This window comes from Macrobrachium nipponense, chromosome 10 (genome assembly GCF_015104395.2).
Source record: "Macrobrachium nipponense isolate FS-2020 chromosome 10, ASM1510439v2, whole genome shotgun sequence".
In the NCBI taxonomy this organism is placed as follows: domain Eukaryota; kingdom Metazoa; phylum Arthropoda; class Malacostraca; order Decapoda; family Palaemonidae; genus Macrobrachium; species Macrobrachium nipponense.
This window is the reverse complement of record NC_087204.1, coordinates 68,567,905-68,583,663: the sequence shown is the minus strand read 5'-3', so window position 1 is coordinate 68,583,663 and position 15,759 is coordinate 68,567,905. Positions and strand designations below refer to the sequence as shown.

The 15,759-nt window shown below is 42.3% G+C and overlaps 2 protein-coding genes across 2 annotated transcripts in view; both read right to left on the bottom strand.

The window, feature by feature from the left end:
- Positions 1–9,089, bottom strand: part of LOC135224169 (DNA topoisomerase 3-beta-1-like) — a 38,099-nt gene extending 29,010 nt beyond the window's left edge. Inside the window, exon 1 of the mRNA XM_064263039.1 lies at positions 8,982–9,089. Coding sequence (XP_064119109.1) covers positions 8,982–9,008 — 27 coding nt within the window. The 5' untranslated portion in view covers positions 9,009–9,089. The remainder of the gene's footprint in view (positions 1–8,981) is intronic.
- LOC135223662 (DNA topoisomerase 3-beta-1-like) overlaps positions 1–15,759 on the bottom strand; it is a 275,775-nt gene that overhangs the window by 101,235 nt on the left and 158,781 nt on the right. The window lies entirely within an intron of this gene.

The following is a 15,759-nucleotide window of genomic DNA, read 5'->3' as shown; positions in this document are numbered from 1 at the left end:
AAACATACCGTCTCACTCAGCACACTAAACACTGTCTCAATTTAGACTTTTTTTTAATGTTTCTGTATTGCACTTGATTGTTTTTTTATATTTTATCATTATGTTAAATTTATTGTGAAATTCCCTTCTTTTACGTAAAACTGTTATTGCTTTTTACATAAACAGTAATATTTTAACCCTCCCTTCTTCTCTCCTCAACATATTATCAACACTCCCTTGTTCAGTCTCAAACTGCTGTGTGTGATGTTTACTGCGGTATCATACGATTTTGTACATCTTTTATGCTAAATTTTATATTGAAATGCCTTCTTCTTTTATTTGTTTTTCGAATATGGTTTATCATTAAACTATATAGTATTGTAAATGAAAAAACATGTTAATACAGTTTTTCTTGGCTTTTTTAGGACGCCGTTACAGTAGGCCATCAAATACAAGTATAAACAAGATGATCAGTCAGTTCAAAAGTTACTAGCATTTGTTCGACAAACAAAAACATTTTCTCAAAAATTTCGTTCGAAAAACAAAATGTTCAACATAAACGTTCGACAAACAGGTACCACTATACGTACTACTGTACTTAAAACAGCCCACACTCATTGGCAAATGTATTATAGACCTAGAATATTGGCAATATTGGTATAATATATTGTGTGACAGTGTTACTTATAAAATGCAAAACTTATTTTTTTATACAAACCAACTAAACTTTTAATTTCCAACATTAATGGTCAATGAATCTTGAACCATGATTGTGGGTTATTATTTGTGGTAATGTTTGTTTTGAAAAAAAAAAAAAAAAAAAAAAAAAGAAAAAAAAAAAAAAAGAAGAAGAATAAGACAAATTTCAGCCATTTTGAATTCACCTATAAAAGGGATTTTGACGTAGGAAAAATCTATTTCTGGGTGATTGGCTCGTGTCGCCCTATGAAAGTATCCTTAATAACATTCTTTCTAGGCAAAATTAATCTAAAATTACCATAGAAAAAACAAAACTTAGAAAATGTCAGTAAAACTGACTCGCTCACTCTATAAAAAGAAGTGTCGGTATGAGAATATAGGCGAATGGGATCACTACCACGAGTCATTCACCATTTAGACCTTCCAACATAAAATTCCCACCAGAGAGAGCTGATACGAAAGGGTGATGCGCCGCTACTACTACTACTACTGACGCCACGGACAGCAGCGCCCCTAGCGGTCATCCTTAATCTATGAACATCTTGTCCTGCAGGGTGGTAAAAGAAGACAGGGTGGGTTTCATAGGGCGACACGAGCCCAATCACCCAGAAATAGATTTTTCCTACGTCAAAATCCCTTTTCTGTGGGCTCAGCTCGTGTCGGCCTATGAAAGTGTACCAGAGAAACAGACAAGATGGGAATAAGGACAATGAAAATCAGTTGTAAAGAGATATATAATATAAGTGAATCAGGGACATTACAGTATACAAACAAAGTACTTAAAGCTAACTTATCCTAAAACAATGACATGATAAAGAAAGCAATCAATATAAAGTACTTAAAATTAACTTATATTAAACATAGTAATACCCAGTAATGTAATGGCAAAATAACAAAATTTGATTCACTTAATTAAGATATTTACATAATATACAAACACATTGTGTTCTACCCTAGCATAAAAATAAGGGTAGAAACACTGAAGTACATTATAAGTACATAGCGTGGATGTCCCTAGCAAAAAAATAAGGGACAATCCACCAATATGATTCTAGCGGCTAAGGCTAGAGTATCCGAGTAGCATGGCAATAGGGTGAGGCATGTTGGACGAGGTAGGTAGAAAGGAGACCTGGATCTATACTACGACTACTACCAGTATCAGGAGAAACAATGTTTCCCGCTGCTACTGCAGAAAATTTTTTTTAAAGATTCCAAGGACTTTAGGTAATGAACGTTTTAAAGACTGTCGGTGATTTCCATCCAGTATACTTTTTAAGATCCTCAAAGTTCATATGTTGGAAGTAATTAATTGAGGTGGCTACTCCTCTGATGTCATGTGCTTTTGGAAATGAATCAGGATTGGCTTGTTTAATGAAGTAAAGGATCTGTTGTCTAATTCCTTTTACTGATAAAGTACCACCTTTTTCTCTCATAAAGAGAGAACCTGAGGATCTTGAGGATGTACGAGATAGAAAGGCTCTTAAAGTTGTTACTGGCAGAGAGAAGGATCTTGCGGAAGTGGGATGACTTTCCAAGGAGCCCACCTTGCAAGGGGATCCTCATTTTTAGCCAAAAAAACTACGATCCGGCGCAAGTAGAACTTCTCCTGAGGGGAGGGAATTCCACATGACCCGTATCTCTGGATAGAGCCGACAGTTCTGAAATTCTGGCTCCTGAAGCCAGGCTTAATAAGAATAACGTCTTTCTAAGAAGCATTATGAATGTGCAAGACGAGTTGTCAGTATCTGAGGCTAGTTTGAGGACATCATTTAAGAACCATGAAACTGCAGTAGGCCTTTGAGAAGGTCTAAGTCTAGCCCAGGCTTTGGGAATGGACATAAAGTAAGATTCTGTTAGGTCTATCTGGAACCCAACTGAAAGATTTTCTTCAAAGCCGATTTATGAGTAGTAATAGTGCTAGCTGCTAAGCCTTTTTCAAACAAGACCTGAAAAGGATATAGCTAAGTTGACTGTCATGGTTGTAGTGTTTGATTCTTTCAGGAAGGATGCTAATTTCTTAACAGCTGAGTCATATTGTCTAATAGTTGACTCTCTTTTATCTGATTCTAGGAAGAGGATGTTTTGTGGATCAATGTTAGCATCTTTGTTAGCCGCAAACTTCATGAAGTCCATAAAGTAGGGTCTGAAGAATTCCTGAGGAAGCGAAACACAGTCCTCATTTGTACTGATTGCACAGCTTGGGATTGGGAATCCGTTGAGGTCGGAGACCCAATTCCAGAAGCAGGGGGATACCAGTTGCTTTTTGGCCAGTCTGGAGCAATCAGAGCTACTAGTCCCTTGAAAGTCCTCAGCTTGCTCAAGACTTTCAAAAGAAGATTCACTGGAGGAAAAACATAAATTTTTCTCCATTGATTCCAATCTAACGAACAGGGGGGGCGTCCGTGGCATAAGCCAGAGGGTCCAGGTTGGGGGCCACATAGCAAGAAGCTTGTGGTTCGCTTGTGAGGCGAAGAGATCTACTTGGAGACCTGGGACCCTCCGGCATATCCACTGGAATGACCCATCGTCCAGGGACCATTCTGATTCCAAAGGGTCCTGACCGGGACAAAGCGCTGCTATCACATTTCTTACCCCCGCCAGGTGAGTGGCGGGGGGACAGATGCCATCTGTGCTGCCTGCTAGCGCAAAGATAGCTATCATGACATGATTTACGTGTTTGGATTTGGACCCTCCTCTGTTGATGCAATGTACTACCACTGCACTGTCCAAAACTAGTCTTAGATGAGACTTCTTCGGAGGAAGGAGTCTCTTCAGGGTAAGAAATACTGCCATTGCTTCCAGGACGTTTATGTGAAGCTGGCGGAACTGAGCTGACCAAGTCCCCTGAACTTGCTTGAATTGAGAATATCCCCCCCATCTGAACAGGGAGGCATCCGTGTGAATGGTTAACACTGGAAGGGGGATATTGAAGGGGGTACTAACTTGGCAAGGTTCTTCACTTTTGTCCATGGACGTAGCTGATTGCGAAGGATCTGTGGAATTATTGACAACTTGTCTCGAGATTTGGCGTTTGCTCTCGATCGCCAAACTCGATTTATATCTTTCAGCCTTGCTTTCAGGAGGATGTCTGTTACTGAAGCAAACTGAAGGGAACCTAGGATTCTTTCCTGGTTTCTCCTTGATGTTTGTTTGCATTTGAGAAATTGTTTCACAGACTTGGCTATTTCTTTCCTTTTGGCCACCGGAATTGACAGATTGTGGGAAGACAAATCCCATTGGATTCCTAGCCACTGAAAACGAGACTCTGGGAGTAAGTCTGGATTTCGTTTTGTTTGTTATCTGGAACCCCAGATGTTCAGAAATTGAACTACCTTTTTTGTGGCTTTGAGACATTCCTCGACCGTTGGTGCCCAGATCAACCAATCGTCGAGGTATGCTGCTACCATTATCCCCCCTTGAGTTCTCAACTGTTGAAACTACCACTTCTGCTATTTTCGTGAATACCCTGGGGCTACATTCAGACCGAAGGGCATCACTTTGAATGAGAACGTCTGATTTCCTAGTTTGAAGCCTAGGAATGGACGGAAAGTGCCTGGCTATAGGGATATGATAGTATGCGTCTGTAAGATCGATGGAGCAGTGACTGCCCCACCCCCACGGGGAAGTAAGGTCCATACCTGCGAGATGGTAAGCATTTTGAACTTGTCGCAATGAATGAAAGAGTTTAGCTTTGACAAGTCTAAGATTACCCTTCTTTTTGTTGAGCCTTTCTTTGGCACGCTGAATAAGCGACCTTGAAATTTTAGATGCTTGACTCTCGCAATAGCTCCTTTCTGAAGGAGTTCCTCCGCATAATCTGTCAATTCCTTTGATGGTTCCTGATAAAATGATTTGATTGGAGGGGGATCTTTGATCCAAACTCCAACCCAATCCTTTGGGACACGATGCTCTGTGCCCATTTGCTGAACCCCCACCTGTGACGGAAGAGGAACAGCCTCCCTCCTACCTGGGGAGCCTCACTGTTGTTGGGCGGGTTTGACCTCCAGCGCCCTCCTCTGAATTGTCTTCCTCTTGCAGCTCTCCCTGTGCCACGCTGGCGAAAAGTGGCCCCTCGCTGCTACCCCTAGAAAACCTATTAAAGGCTGGGTAGGCCTGGCTTTCATACATAGAGTTGAAGGCCGGCGAGACTGCGTAGGAGGTTGACGGTTGGGACTGAGGAACACAGGAGGATGGGTTGAGCCTGTTTTGAAGTCGATGGCTGTCCCTGTTGGGTAACTGGGACGGCCTGAACAAACTGCTGTTGCTGCTGTTGCTTCTGGTAAGGCTGGAACCTTCTGCCAGACTTCTTAAGCTTCTTACCAGCAGCAGGGGGCGGTCTCTTGCTTCCTCTTGGAAGAGATGCCCCCACCTAGCCCTAAGGCTCTGGTTGAGCCTAGCAGCCTCCGTGGTGCACCTCGTTCACACGACGGACTCTGGGAAGAGGTCCGCCCCCCACATGCTGGAAGCCAGGAGTCTATTAGGCTCGTGCCTGATAGTGGCCTCCTGCAGAACATGCTTTCGGCTAGTTCCTCCTAGCTTTGGCAAGAAGTCGAAAGCATCCTCTTGTACTGTCTGGAGCTGAGACTTGGCCAGAATCTTGAATAGCGGTTCTGTGCCATAAGACAGAGCAGCCATTTCTGTGATGATTAGGGAGTTAAGGGACCTCCCAAATCTAGTTCGAGCATCGAACTCAGCCTGAATCAGAGTATCAGGCAGCCTTGGAAGCTTCTCGCCAAACTGGTCCATTGCGCAGTCTGGCTTAAGCTTACCAATCGTGAACGTGGCAGGCAAGTTCTCCCACAATTCTCCAAGGCTGGGAAGAGTGGAGAAGTAGACTCAGCTTCCCTCAGCTGTGGCATGGGCTCATCCTTGAGGACTGCCTGAAGAGTCGCTTCCACTATTTTGGTAGCGAACGGAGAGAAGCCTCTCCTCCGTCGCGAAAATAGTGAAAGGACTCTTGAAAGCCTGGAGCTTAGTGTTGGTACACTCCCAATCCTCTAGGCAGTGAACCCATTTCCCGCTGTGCGTGCTCCCCTACTATACCAGCACGGTTTCTCTCGGGAAATCTTGTCCTCTCTAGTGAGAGCAGCCACGGTCAGCCTAGCATACCCAATGAAAGGCTGAGTCAATCCAGGAGGATAAAACTCGAAGTCCTCAATTCTTCGAGTTCCACACTCCGGGACAGAGATCATGCCGTCCTTGAATGGAGCATAAGCGGCCACTCTCCATGGGTTATCCATGGAGAAGGCTGGTAGGGATTCGTATGGAGGTAACTGCAGAATGCCAGTACCTGCTACGGGGGAGCTTGGCTGAGGAACCTGAGAAAGCCCAGCAACACGGTCCTCTTGCTCTCTAACTCTGTTAGAGAGATCCTGAATGGATTGGCCAGACTGACTGAGGGTGTTTGACAGCTGCGCAAACATCTGTTCAAACCTGGTCCCGAGGGCGGACACCTGCGAGCCAACCATCTCTCCCACTTGCTGCATCACCACCGCCGAGAAGGCGGTGGGATCAAAGGAGCCTGGTCCCGCCACTCCAACCGGGGTTACCGGAGTGGATGCGGTGGAGGCCGGAGAAGGCATTGGCTCGGCTGGAGCGCGAGCCTTCTCCTTAGAAGCCTTGCTTCTAGAGCTCTTAAGAGTGCGAAGAGCTCGGCTTTGCCTTCACCGCGTCAGCGTAGGAAGTCGTAGACTTCCTTGCTGAAGAAGACGACGACGACTTCTTAGAAGTCGTCTTGTGGAGGGTCTTCTGTTCTCTCTGTCCCTTCACCTTCGGGGGTACAGAGAGAGCGGGAGAGCAGGCAGGGATCTCAGATCCCGTAAAGCCTTGGAAAGAAGCAGTAGAAGGGACAGGAGAAGAAGATCCCAGGAGCGCCCAAGGAAAGACCTTGGGCGCCCGACACACCTACCTCAACCAACAAATCCTCTGCCCCTACCGCCATAGGCTCGATGTTCAGGTCCAAGTTCGCCACATCTGGGACCGGCTCCTGCGTGGAGGCGGACCCGAACGCCTGCTGCACCTCCTGCTGTATCGAAGCTATGAGAGGGGCTGCCGAGATGGGGTCAACATAGCCGGTCGAATTGCCACCGGGGGAAGATCTGAACGGCCAGCTTCTTGTCGAGGATGTATGGCTGGCCCTTGGCGGCGTTCTTCCCGAAGCCGCCACACCCAAGCCTTCAGGGTTGCCAAGGCGACTTCCTTCACGGCGGCAGCCTGAAAGAGAAGGTGCAAATGAAGCTTCTAGCGGCGGAGACAGGGTTGAACAGCTTATAACTAAGAGTTATTAGTGATACGACCAAGAAGTCTAAGAGTAGACTTACCCCCCCCCAACAGCTGGGACTAACAAGGTCGTAGCATATGGTGCAGGCTTCCGGGTGCCAGACGATCAGACCATTGTGGGTAGTGGCACACGGGGGCGTGAGTCCTACACTCCTCATGGGCGCAGGGGTCGTAAAGAGTCGCGTTGCACCCCAGGACCTGACAGTTGGTAGCCTGTAAGTGGAAAGATACATAAGTATCAGGAGCACACTTACAGCCTAACAATTGCTCCGCTGCATGCCGGAGCGTGAAAGTTAGATTAAACCAGAGCCCCCCCGCCATAATACGTGTGGTAACTAGGCGGTTGGAGTTGTCTAAGGCTACGCCAGAGACAGGAGAAAAAATATCCAACCAGGTGTGGTGGGGAGCCATGAAACCACGACGGAGAACGACTGAGATGGTACATAAATAAACTAAAACTAAAATTCACCGAAAATTAGGGTACATCCTTATATTTATAACGAAGTAAATAAATTTTTTCCCCACCCGTACTACTAGGAAGAGTGCCCGGGTAAGGAGCGAGCTCTCCTCCGGTAGCGGAAAAACAAAAAAAAAAAAAAGTGGATATAGTAGGCAAGCAACAGACCACTAGTAATTGACCACCCGCCCGCTGGCGGAGCCAGACGAAACTATAACCAAAGGGGGTCCCCCGGCTTCAACGGAGGCTCCGTTCATTACAGTAGGGGAAGGGTGGGGACTGAGCAATAGGTGGGGGGTCCCGGCGTAACGCGGCGGGAGAGAGAGAGAGGGGGGGGTGGCCTACCCCCTCCCCCGTCCCTACAACTACCCGCTCGGTGACCCTGGTACCCGAGACAAGTGGTCGCCCTGTACCCCAGCTGGGAGGGAGCTCCTGGCCTCCTCAGAGAGAGAGGGAGGAAGGCTACTGTGGTTGTCATGGCAACCAAGGAGTCCCCCAGACCCCTCCCTATACCTGGTAGGGAGGGAAGGGGAAGGGTAAGGTGCTATGGGACACCGTGATCACAAGTGGCCTAAGCCGCGATAGCAACACAACCATGGAGGGGCCACGTGAACCAGACTGTACCAACACATGGTACATGCACCTAGGCTAGCCTAACACCCTAAATAATAACTAACTAATACATCGTAAAAGGGGGAAAAGACACTTTTAGTAAAAGAGAAAGAAGCCCAGGAGGAGGCAATCTGTTCCGAGGAACAGTTGACTACTCGGAGCCAGCGATTGCCGATGAAGAGCAAGAGCCGGGATGCTGGGCCAGAACACAGTATAGCCCTAAATACCAAACTAAGAGAAATGGTAAAAGGGCTGTCCTAGCTATGAAAAACGATGTAATAAACGATGAACGTAATATAAGTAAGCCCATAAGTATAAGATGTCCCAGTATGGGAGACCGGGAAATCTTAACACGAGGCGGCATGCCGCCGCCACGAGTCAACCGGGAGACCGTATATGACCTATTAAGAAGGAAAATACTGTCCCTGGAAGACTAAAATACAGTAAAATATCTACTTATGACGCACTTAACTTAGCCGATGCGATAGCTGCACGTTCCATGATGAATACAAGGTAGAATTACGGAAAAACACAGCACGTGAGAAAAAAAGCGCTCAAACGTGTAAACCGATGATATTAAGGATGACCGCTAGGGCGCTGCTGTCCGTGGCGTCAGTAGTAGTAGAAGTAGCGGCCGCATCACCCTTTCGTATCAGCTCTCTCTGGTGGGAATTTTTATGTTGGAAGGTCTAAATGGTGAATGACTCGTGGTAGTGATCCCACTCGCCTATATTCTCATACCGACACTTCTTTTATAGAGTGAGCGATCAGTTTTACTGACATTTCTTAATTTTGTTTTTTCTCTGGTAATTTAGATTAATTTTGCCTAGAAACGAATGATATTAAGGATACTTTCATAGGCCGGACACGAGTCTGAGCCCAGAAAATATATTTGAAATATTTTTTGTAGATAAAGTATTCTCCAATGTAAAGTGGCCCCAACCAAAATCTTCACCTGTTCTCTGTATGATGGTCTGTTCATTGAGTGTTCAACAAGAGGATTACTTCAAAACAAATGTTTTCTCCTTCTTTATCACAATCAAGCCAGAGCACTAAGTAATCATCCCCGGAGGCTTCTTTACTTAAGAAATCAGGCATCTTTCAGTTTAGGAGTTGCTTCTTTCTTCTCTGTTGGACACTTAAACAGTTCTGCCTGAAATTTTTAATGAGAAAGTTTAAATCATTAGTACTGTATAGTAAGTAATTACATTAAATTGTTTAGAAATAAAAAACTTTGTCAATATGTATGAGTAATGCATTATTTTCTCTTTATATAAACTTATCATAATTTGCATGTGGCTATGTTTACCGAACTGATCATATTTGTATTCACATTTTTACATGAGTATAATTGCAAATGGCTCTCTAAGAATGTTATGAGTTAACAAGAGTAAAAGTGAAAGGGCTAATTGTCAATCCTTAAAATCACACTAAAAATCACACAAAGATTTATGGATCTCTATATCATGGGGCAGACATCACCAAAAACTAATTTTGTGAAGATTATTTTTATTTATGATGAGCACACATTCAGTGAAAATGGCCACAAAATTTGCACAGTAGGCTCAAGGAACAGAAAATAAGCTCCCAATATCCCAAGGCCACAAGTAAGAATGAAAAGAATGAAGAAGCACCAGCCTGTTTCTGTTATGAAATTCAAAGAATACCTTCAATAACCCTTAAACGCCGAAGCGGTTAAAATAAAAATTGTCTCCCGTGTGCCAGAGGTGTTTCAGAGTGAGCGCGGAAGCGGAAAAATATTTTTTTCAAAAAAAATCACAGGGCACTTAGTTTTCACGATTAAGAGTTCATTTTGGCTCCTTTTTTGTCATTGGCTGAAGTTTAGTATGCAACCATCAGAAATGAAAGAAATTATCATTATCATACATAAATAATGCGATATATGATAGCGCAAAAACGAAATTTCATATATAATGTATTCAAATCGCGCTATGCGCAAAACGGATAAAGGTAACAAGTTACTTTTTTTGTTGTAATGTACACTAAATTTCAATCATTTTGGTATATAACACATTGTAAAATGATAAAAAGCAACACAGAGAAAATATTATCACAAAATAATGCATGAATTCGTAACGCCGGACGTAAACAAATATTTTTTTCAAAAATTCACCATAAATCTAAATATTGTCCCAGAGACTTCCAATTTCTTTCAAAATTGAAGACAAATGACTGAATATTACTATACTGTAAGAGTATTAGCTTACAACTGCAGTTTTCGACCATATCTGACGAGTCATAGTTGACTGAATGTCGAATTTTTTATATATATATTTTTTTATATGCAATTATTTCTGAAATTAGAAAAGCTACACCCTTCAAATATTTTTAGTTTTATTCTACATAAAATTGCGCACATTTTCTTATATAAAACTCTATGAATGCCTAATATGAAATGAGCAAATATTCAGAGAATGGGACATACGCATTTCGGAGATTTGTTGCAAAGAATCCGCACGCGGAGGGAAGGAAAGTTTTATTTTTAAATTTCACCATAAATCTAATATTGTGCTAGAGACTTTGAATTTTGTCTCAAGATGAAGATAAAATGACTGAATATTACTAGACTGTAATAGTTTTAGCTTACAATTGCGTTTTTCGACCGTTTCGGTAGAGTCAAAGTTGACCGAACGTGGTTTTTTTTTTTTTTCTATTTATTGTGATTTATATGCAAATATTTTAAAAATTTCAAAAAATGAGAAAGCTACAACCTTCAATTATTTGTTGTTGTATTCTACATGAAATTGCGCATATTTTCATATATAAAACTTTATGTAACGGCTAATTTAACATGGTGCAAACATTACCACAATCGCACGTATGATTTTTTTAGGAAGAGTTACCGCGCGGACGTAAAGAAAATGTTATTTTTTTTCATAAATTCACCATAAATCGAAATATTGTGCTAGAGACTTCCAATTTGTGCAAATATGAAGTTAAATGATTGAATATTACTAGAATATGTATAAGCGTTTTAGCTTACAATTGCGTTTTTTCGACCATTTCGTAGAGTCAAAGTTTGCCCGAAGGTTGAAAATTTGTCACATCACTTTTTATATGAAAAATATTCAAAATTGATAAAAGCTACAACCATGGGTGTTTTTAGTTGTATTGTGCATGAAATTGCGCACATTTTCATATATAAAAACTTTATGTAACGCCTAATTTTAAAATGGTGCAAACATTACCACAATCGCATGTATGATTTTTTTCGGAAGAGTTACCGCGTGGACATAAGGAAAATGTTTTTTCATAAATTCACCATAAATCGAAATATTGTGCTAGAGACTTCCATTTAGTTGCAAAATTAAGGTAAATGATTGAATATTACTAAAATATAAGAGTTTTAGCTTACAATTGCGTTTTTCGACCATTTCGGTAGAGTCAAAGTTGACCGAAGGTTGAAATTTGGCACATCGTTATTTATATGAAAATATCTCAAAACTGATAAAAGCTACAATCATGAGTATTTTTTATTTGTATTACTACATAAAAATGCGCACATTTTTCATATATAATACTCCATGTAAAGGCTAATTTTAAATGGTACAAAAATTATGTCAAAGTGACGAAATAATTTCCGAGATGTGTCACAGATACTTTTTAGTGCGGCAAGAAAGAAATTCGCGCTTGCTCGCCTCGCGTAACAGTTGTAAACAAAACAACACCTTGATCCGTGAACTCCCCGGCATCCCCAAGGCGCGTGATTCAAGAGTTTTCGGCTGGTAGGCCTAAAGTATTTTTCCGCGAATTTTAAAAAAAAATTCTTGTATGTCGACGTAAAAATACGTCCAGTCGGCACCGAGAGACAAAAAATGTCGACGTAAAAATATATGTCCAGTCAGCGTTTAAGGTTAAGATATTTTTATCAAAAAGTGGCAATGAATTACATAACATAAATTTGTGTCAAAACTGCACATTTTCCATTGTTCAGCACACGTGTGTTTGTCTAAGTTGCATAAACTGCAAACAATTTCATCAGTCAGTATCCTAAATGCTTGTTGACATACTCAGTACTTTTTATGTTAACCATCTTTTGGGATCCTTTTATGGAACATTTTATATGTTACTGTTGCAAATATTGCTGTTTATGTCTGTGGAAAAATTTCTTCCAAATATGTTTCTTTTACCTTTTTTATTATTAAGGCAAAGGTCCTGCACTAGTCAGTTTTCCATGAGGTACAGTGCCTGAGTGAATTTGTTGGGATCTTACAGAAAGTCTCTAGTAATTTATACACTAGAAAAGTCTCTAAAGACATTTCTACTGATCTATAAAGCCAAAAGGCCAGTAACTATTCAGCAAAAATCTCAAATTCTTCCTAAAAAGGTTCACAGGCTACGTACTCCAGATTTTTTCAAGGTGAACAGTTAGTATAAATAAAGAAATACAGCACGACAAAATTTTAACTAAATTTGTCTATGTAATGAGGTCAAATTAATTCTTATAATAAAACCAAGTTTTATTCATACTTATCAAGCAATTATTCAGCTGTAGGATCCCTACCATGGCAGACCAAAATTCAAACTTTTGTGTGGCGCTGGCACCACTAGTTAAGGTAAGAGGTTACTAACCACTTCCGGCAAACAGGTATCACAACACCGCACCCTTCAATTTGCATTTTGGTTTGCCGACAACCTCACCTGTGGGGAGGAGGGAGGGCTCGAATCAAATAATTGCTTGGTAATTATGTATGAATAAAACTTGCTTTTATTATAAAAATTCATTTTATTCATATATGTCTTACCAAGCAATTATTCAGTTGATTCCATGTTGAAAGGTGGAGGGTAGTGGAGCTAAGAACTTCTGATAGGACATGCTTGTCATACCTTACCTTGTAAGCGACGCTCAAGTGAGTACTGCCTCTGGTTGGCCCTCAGCTTTACTTAGAGAGAATGGTAACAGGACCGTGTGTTGTCTCTACAAAGTGGAATGCTTCCTGAATATGTGGGCCTAACCACTGACTTTACAAATACAACAGTGCCCTTACTCTGGGCAAAAACCAGATACTATAACAATAAATACCAATAGAAACATAGTTAGGTTTTTTTACCTACAACAATTAAAAACCAATACTACCCTCTATGCTAAACAAACTGGGAAGGCAATCCAGGTACCAAGTACCTCCAGATTTCCCAACAAACCAAACCTTGATACAGGGCAAAAATTAAAGAGGAACAGAAAACCCCATATGTTGCTCCTTTTAATACCATGCCAGCAACGGATAAAGGACCGAAAGTACTACGTACAGTTCTCGAACATCGTCTTGACTTCGTTCAAATACTGGGTCGCAAACACAGACCTTGGTTGCAAACACATATAGTACTTCCAGCTCCAAAATGTCAACTGTAAGATTGTCAAAAAAAGATAGGTTATGACAAAAAGCAAGTGAGGTAGCAATAGCTCTCACTTCATCACCTTTACCTTTAGAATTGGAAAAGACTTCATTCACCAGTGCGTGTGCCTCGATGATTAGCAATCTTAAAAGAGAATGACATGGCGTTCTTGGAAAGATGACGGAGAAGGATCTTTCACCGAACACCATAATGTGAAGGTCCTCTCACTTTCTCCATTCGTGAATATAATATCTTGAACACTCTCACTGGCAGAAGCCTTTCTTCTCCTCTGGCCCTAGAATATCCATTTATGACAAAGGACCAAGGCTAAGGGTTCGATGGATTCTCATTCTTTGCCAGAAACTGAAGGACCAAGGAACAAACTCCATCCCCTGAGCAAAACCTATCTCTTATCTATAGCGTGGATCTCGCAGACACGTTTGCTGATGTCAGGGCAATTAAAAAGTGTCTTTTTAGTCAGAGTCTTCAGGGAAGACAACTGAAGATGTCATAAGGAGGGCCAGAAAGACACTTCAGGAGGACATCTAGATTCCAGGCTATTCAGTCCTTAGGAGCTTTCGATGTCTCAAAAGACTGAATAAGGTCTTACAGATCACTATTTGAAGACAGGTCAAGTCCCCTATGTTAAAAAACTGAATTGAGCATAGCTCGATACCCTTTAATCATAGGACAGAGATAACTTCCTTGAAGACCACAGGACAAGAAGGAAGTCAACAATCTGGACTTACAGTGGTCTTAGAAGATGAGACTTTAGTCTGTCTTCACCATCTTCAAAAGAGGTTCCATTTTGTTTACTTGGTAAAGCTTGTAAAGCTTGTCAGAAGTGCCTCTGCATCTTGCAATTGCTTCTGCAACTCCTCGCAAAAAGCCTTTTGCTCTGACAAGGTTCCTGACAGTCTGAAGCCTGTCAGAGCCAGAGCGGACAGCCCATGGTGGAAGCGATGGAAGTTGTTTTTTCTGAGAAGCGACTTCTTCTGAGGAAAGAGCCTTGGAAAGTCCACCATGTGGAGAAGGTTCGGAAACCACTTTTTTTCAGCCAAAATGGAGTTATTAATGTCAGGCGAACGTTTTGATGACATCCCTGACCATCCTGAAAGGGGAAAGGCATAAGCATCTAGTCCCGACCAGTCCAGCAACATCGCATCTACTGACCAAGCTAGAGGATCTGGGACTCAGGAACAAAACAGTTGAAGATGGTTGTTCCTGGACGTTGTGAACAGATTGATGGATGGTCTTCCTCAATACTTCCAGAGACAGAGACACACTTTTGAGTTCAGAGTTCATCTTCCCCTAAACAAAGCGGGGAACAAGAATTACTTGGTGTTCTTCTGCCCACATGAACAAAGTGAATGAGAGAGAGTCCCCCCCCAGGCTTTCAAATGTAAGACAAGGCTGTTGAATTGTCCAAATAATTGGCCACCACCTGACCTTCAACTAGGTACACAGACTCCACAAGGCCAGGTGTACTACCAGAAGCGCCTTGGCACTGATGTGTAGGGATCGTTTAAGACCTCCGTCCAAACTCCCTACACTTTGTGATCCTGAAGGAGGTCTCCCCAACGTCTGAATAAAACTGTAGGCTGGGGTTCACGGGAAGAGATACCCCTTCCTAAAGTCTTTCTCTCAACCTCCACCATGATAGATCACTCTTTACATTTCATCCGTGATTGGGAAAACTATTGAGTAGGGTTGTGATTTCCTGTACCAATTCGCCTTGAGAAAGAACTGAAGAGTCCTCGGGTAAAGCCTCCCTAGCTTCACAAACTTCTCCACCGAGAAGAGGGTCCCCAGCAGACTCAACCACTGTACTTCTGAGCAAGATGAACTGGCCAGGAACTGCTGAACAGAATGAAAACACAACTCCACTCTTTTCATGGACAGAAAGCCCGAAAAGTCTGAGTGTCCAGCATCATTCCAAAATATAGAATCCTCTGAGAAGGAAACAATTTCAGACTTTTGTCATATTAATCCAATGCCTACATTAGGAAGCGAGTCCTCTTTAGGTCCTTCTCACACTGACTCTCTGAAGAGGCATGAAGAAGCCAGTCATCCAGATAAAGGGATGCATTTATCTCCTTCAAATGCAGCCACTCTCCTAGGGCATTTAGAACCCTGGTGAAAACTTGAGGTGCTGTCAACAGGACGAAGCACAGTGGTTGAAATTGAAAAAACCTGTTCTGAAAAACAAACCGGAGTTACTTCCTGGAGTCCTGATGGATTGAAACATGAAAGTAGGCGTCCTGGCATGTCAAGGATACCATCCAATCCCCCCTGCAAAGCAAAGTCAGTACAGAACTTGTCCTTTCCATTCTGAACCTCATTTTCAGAACATAATGATACAGGGTGCTGACATTCAG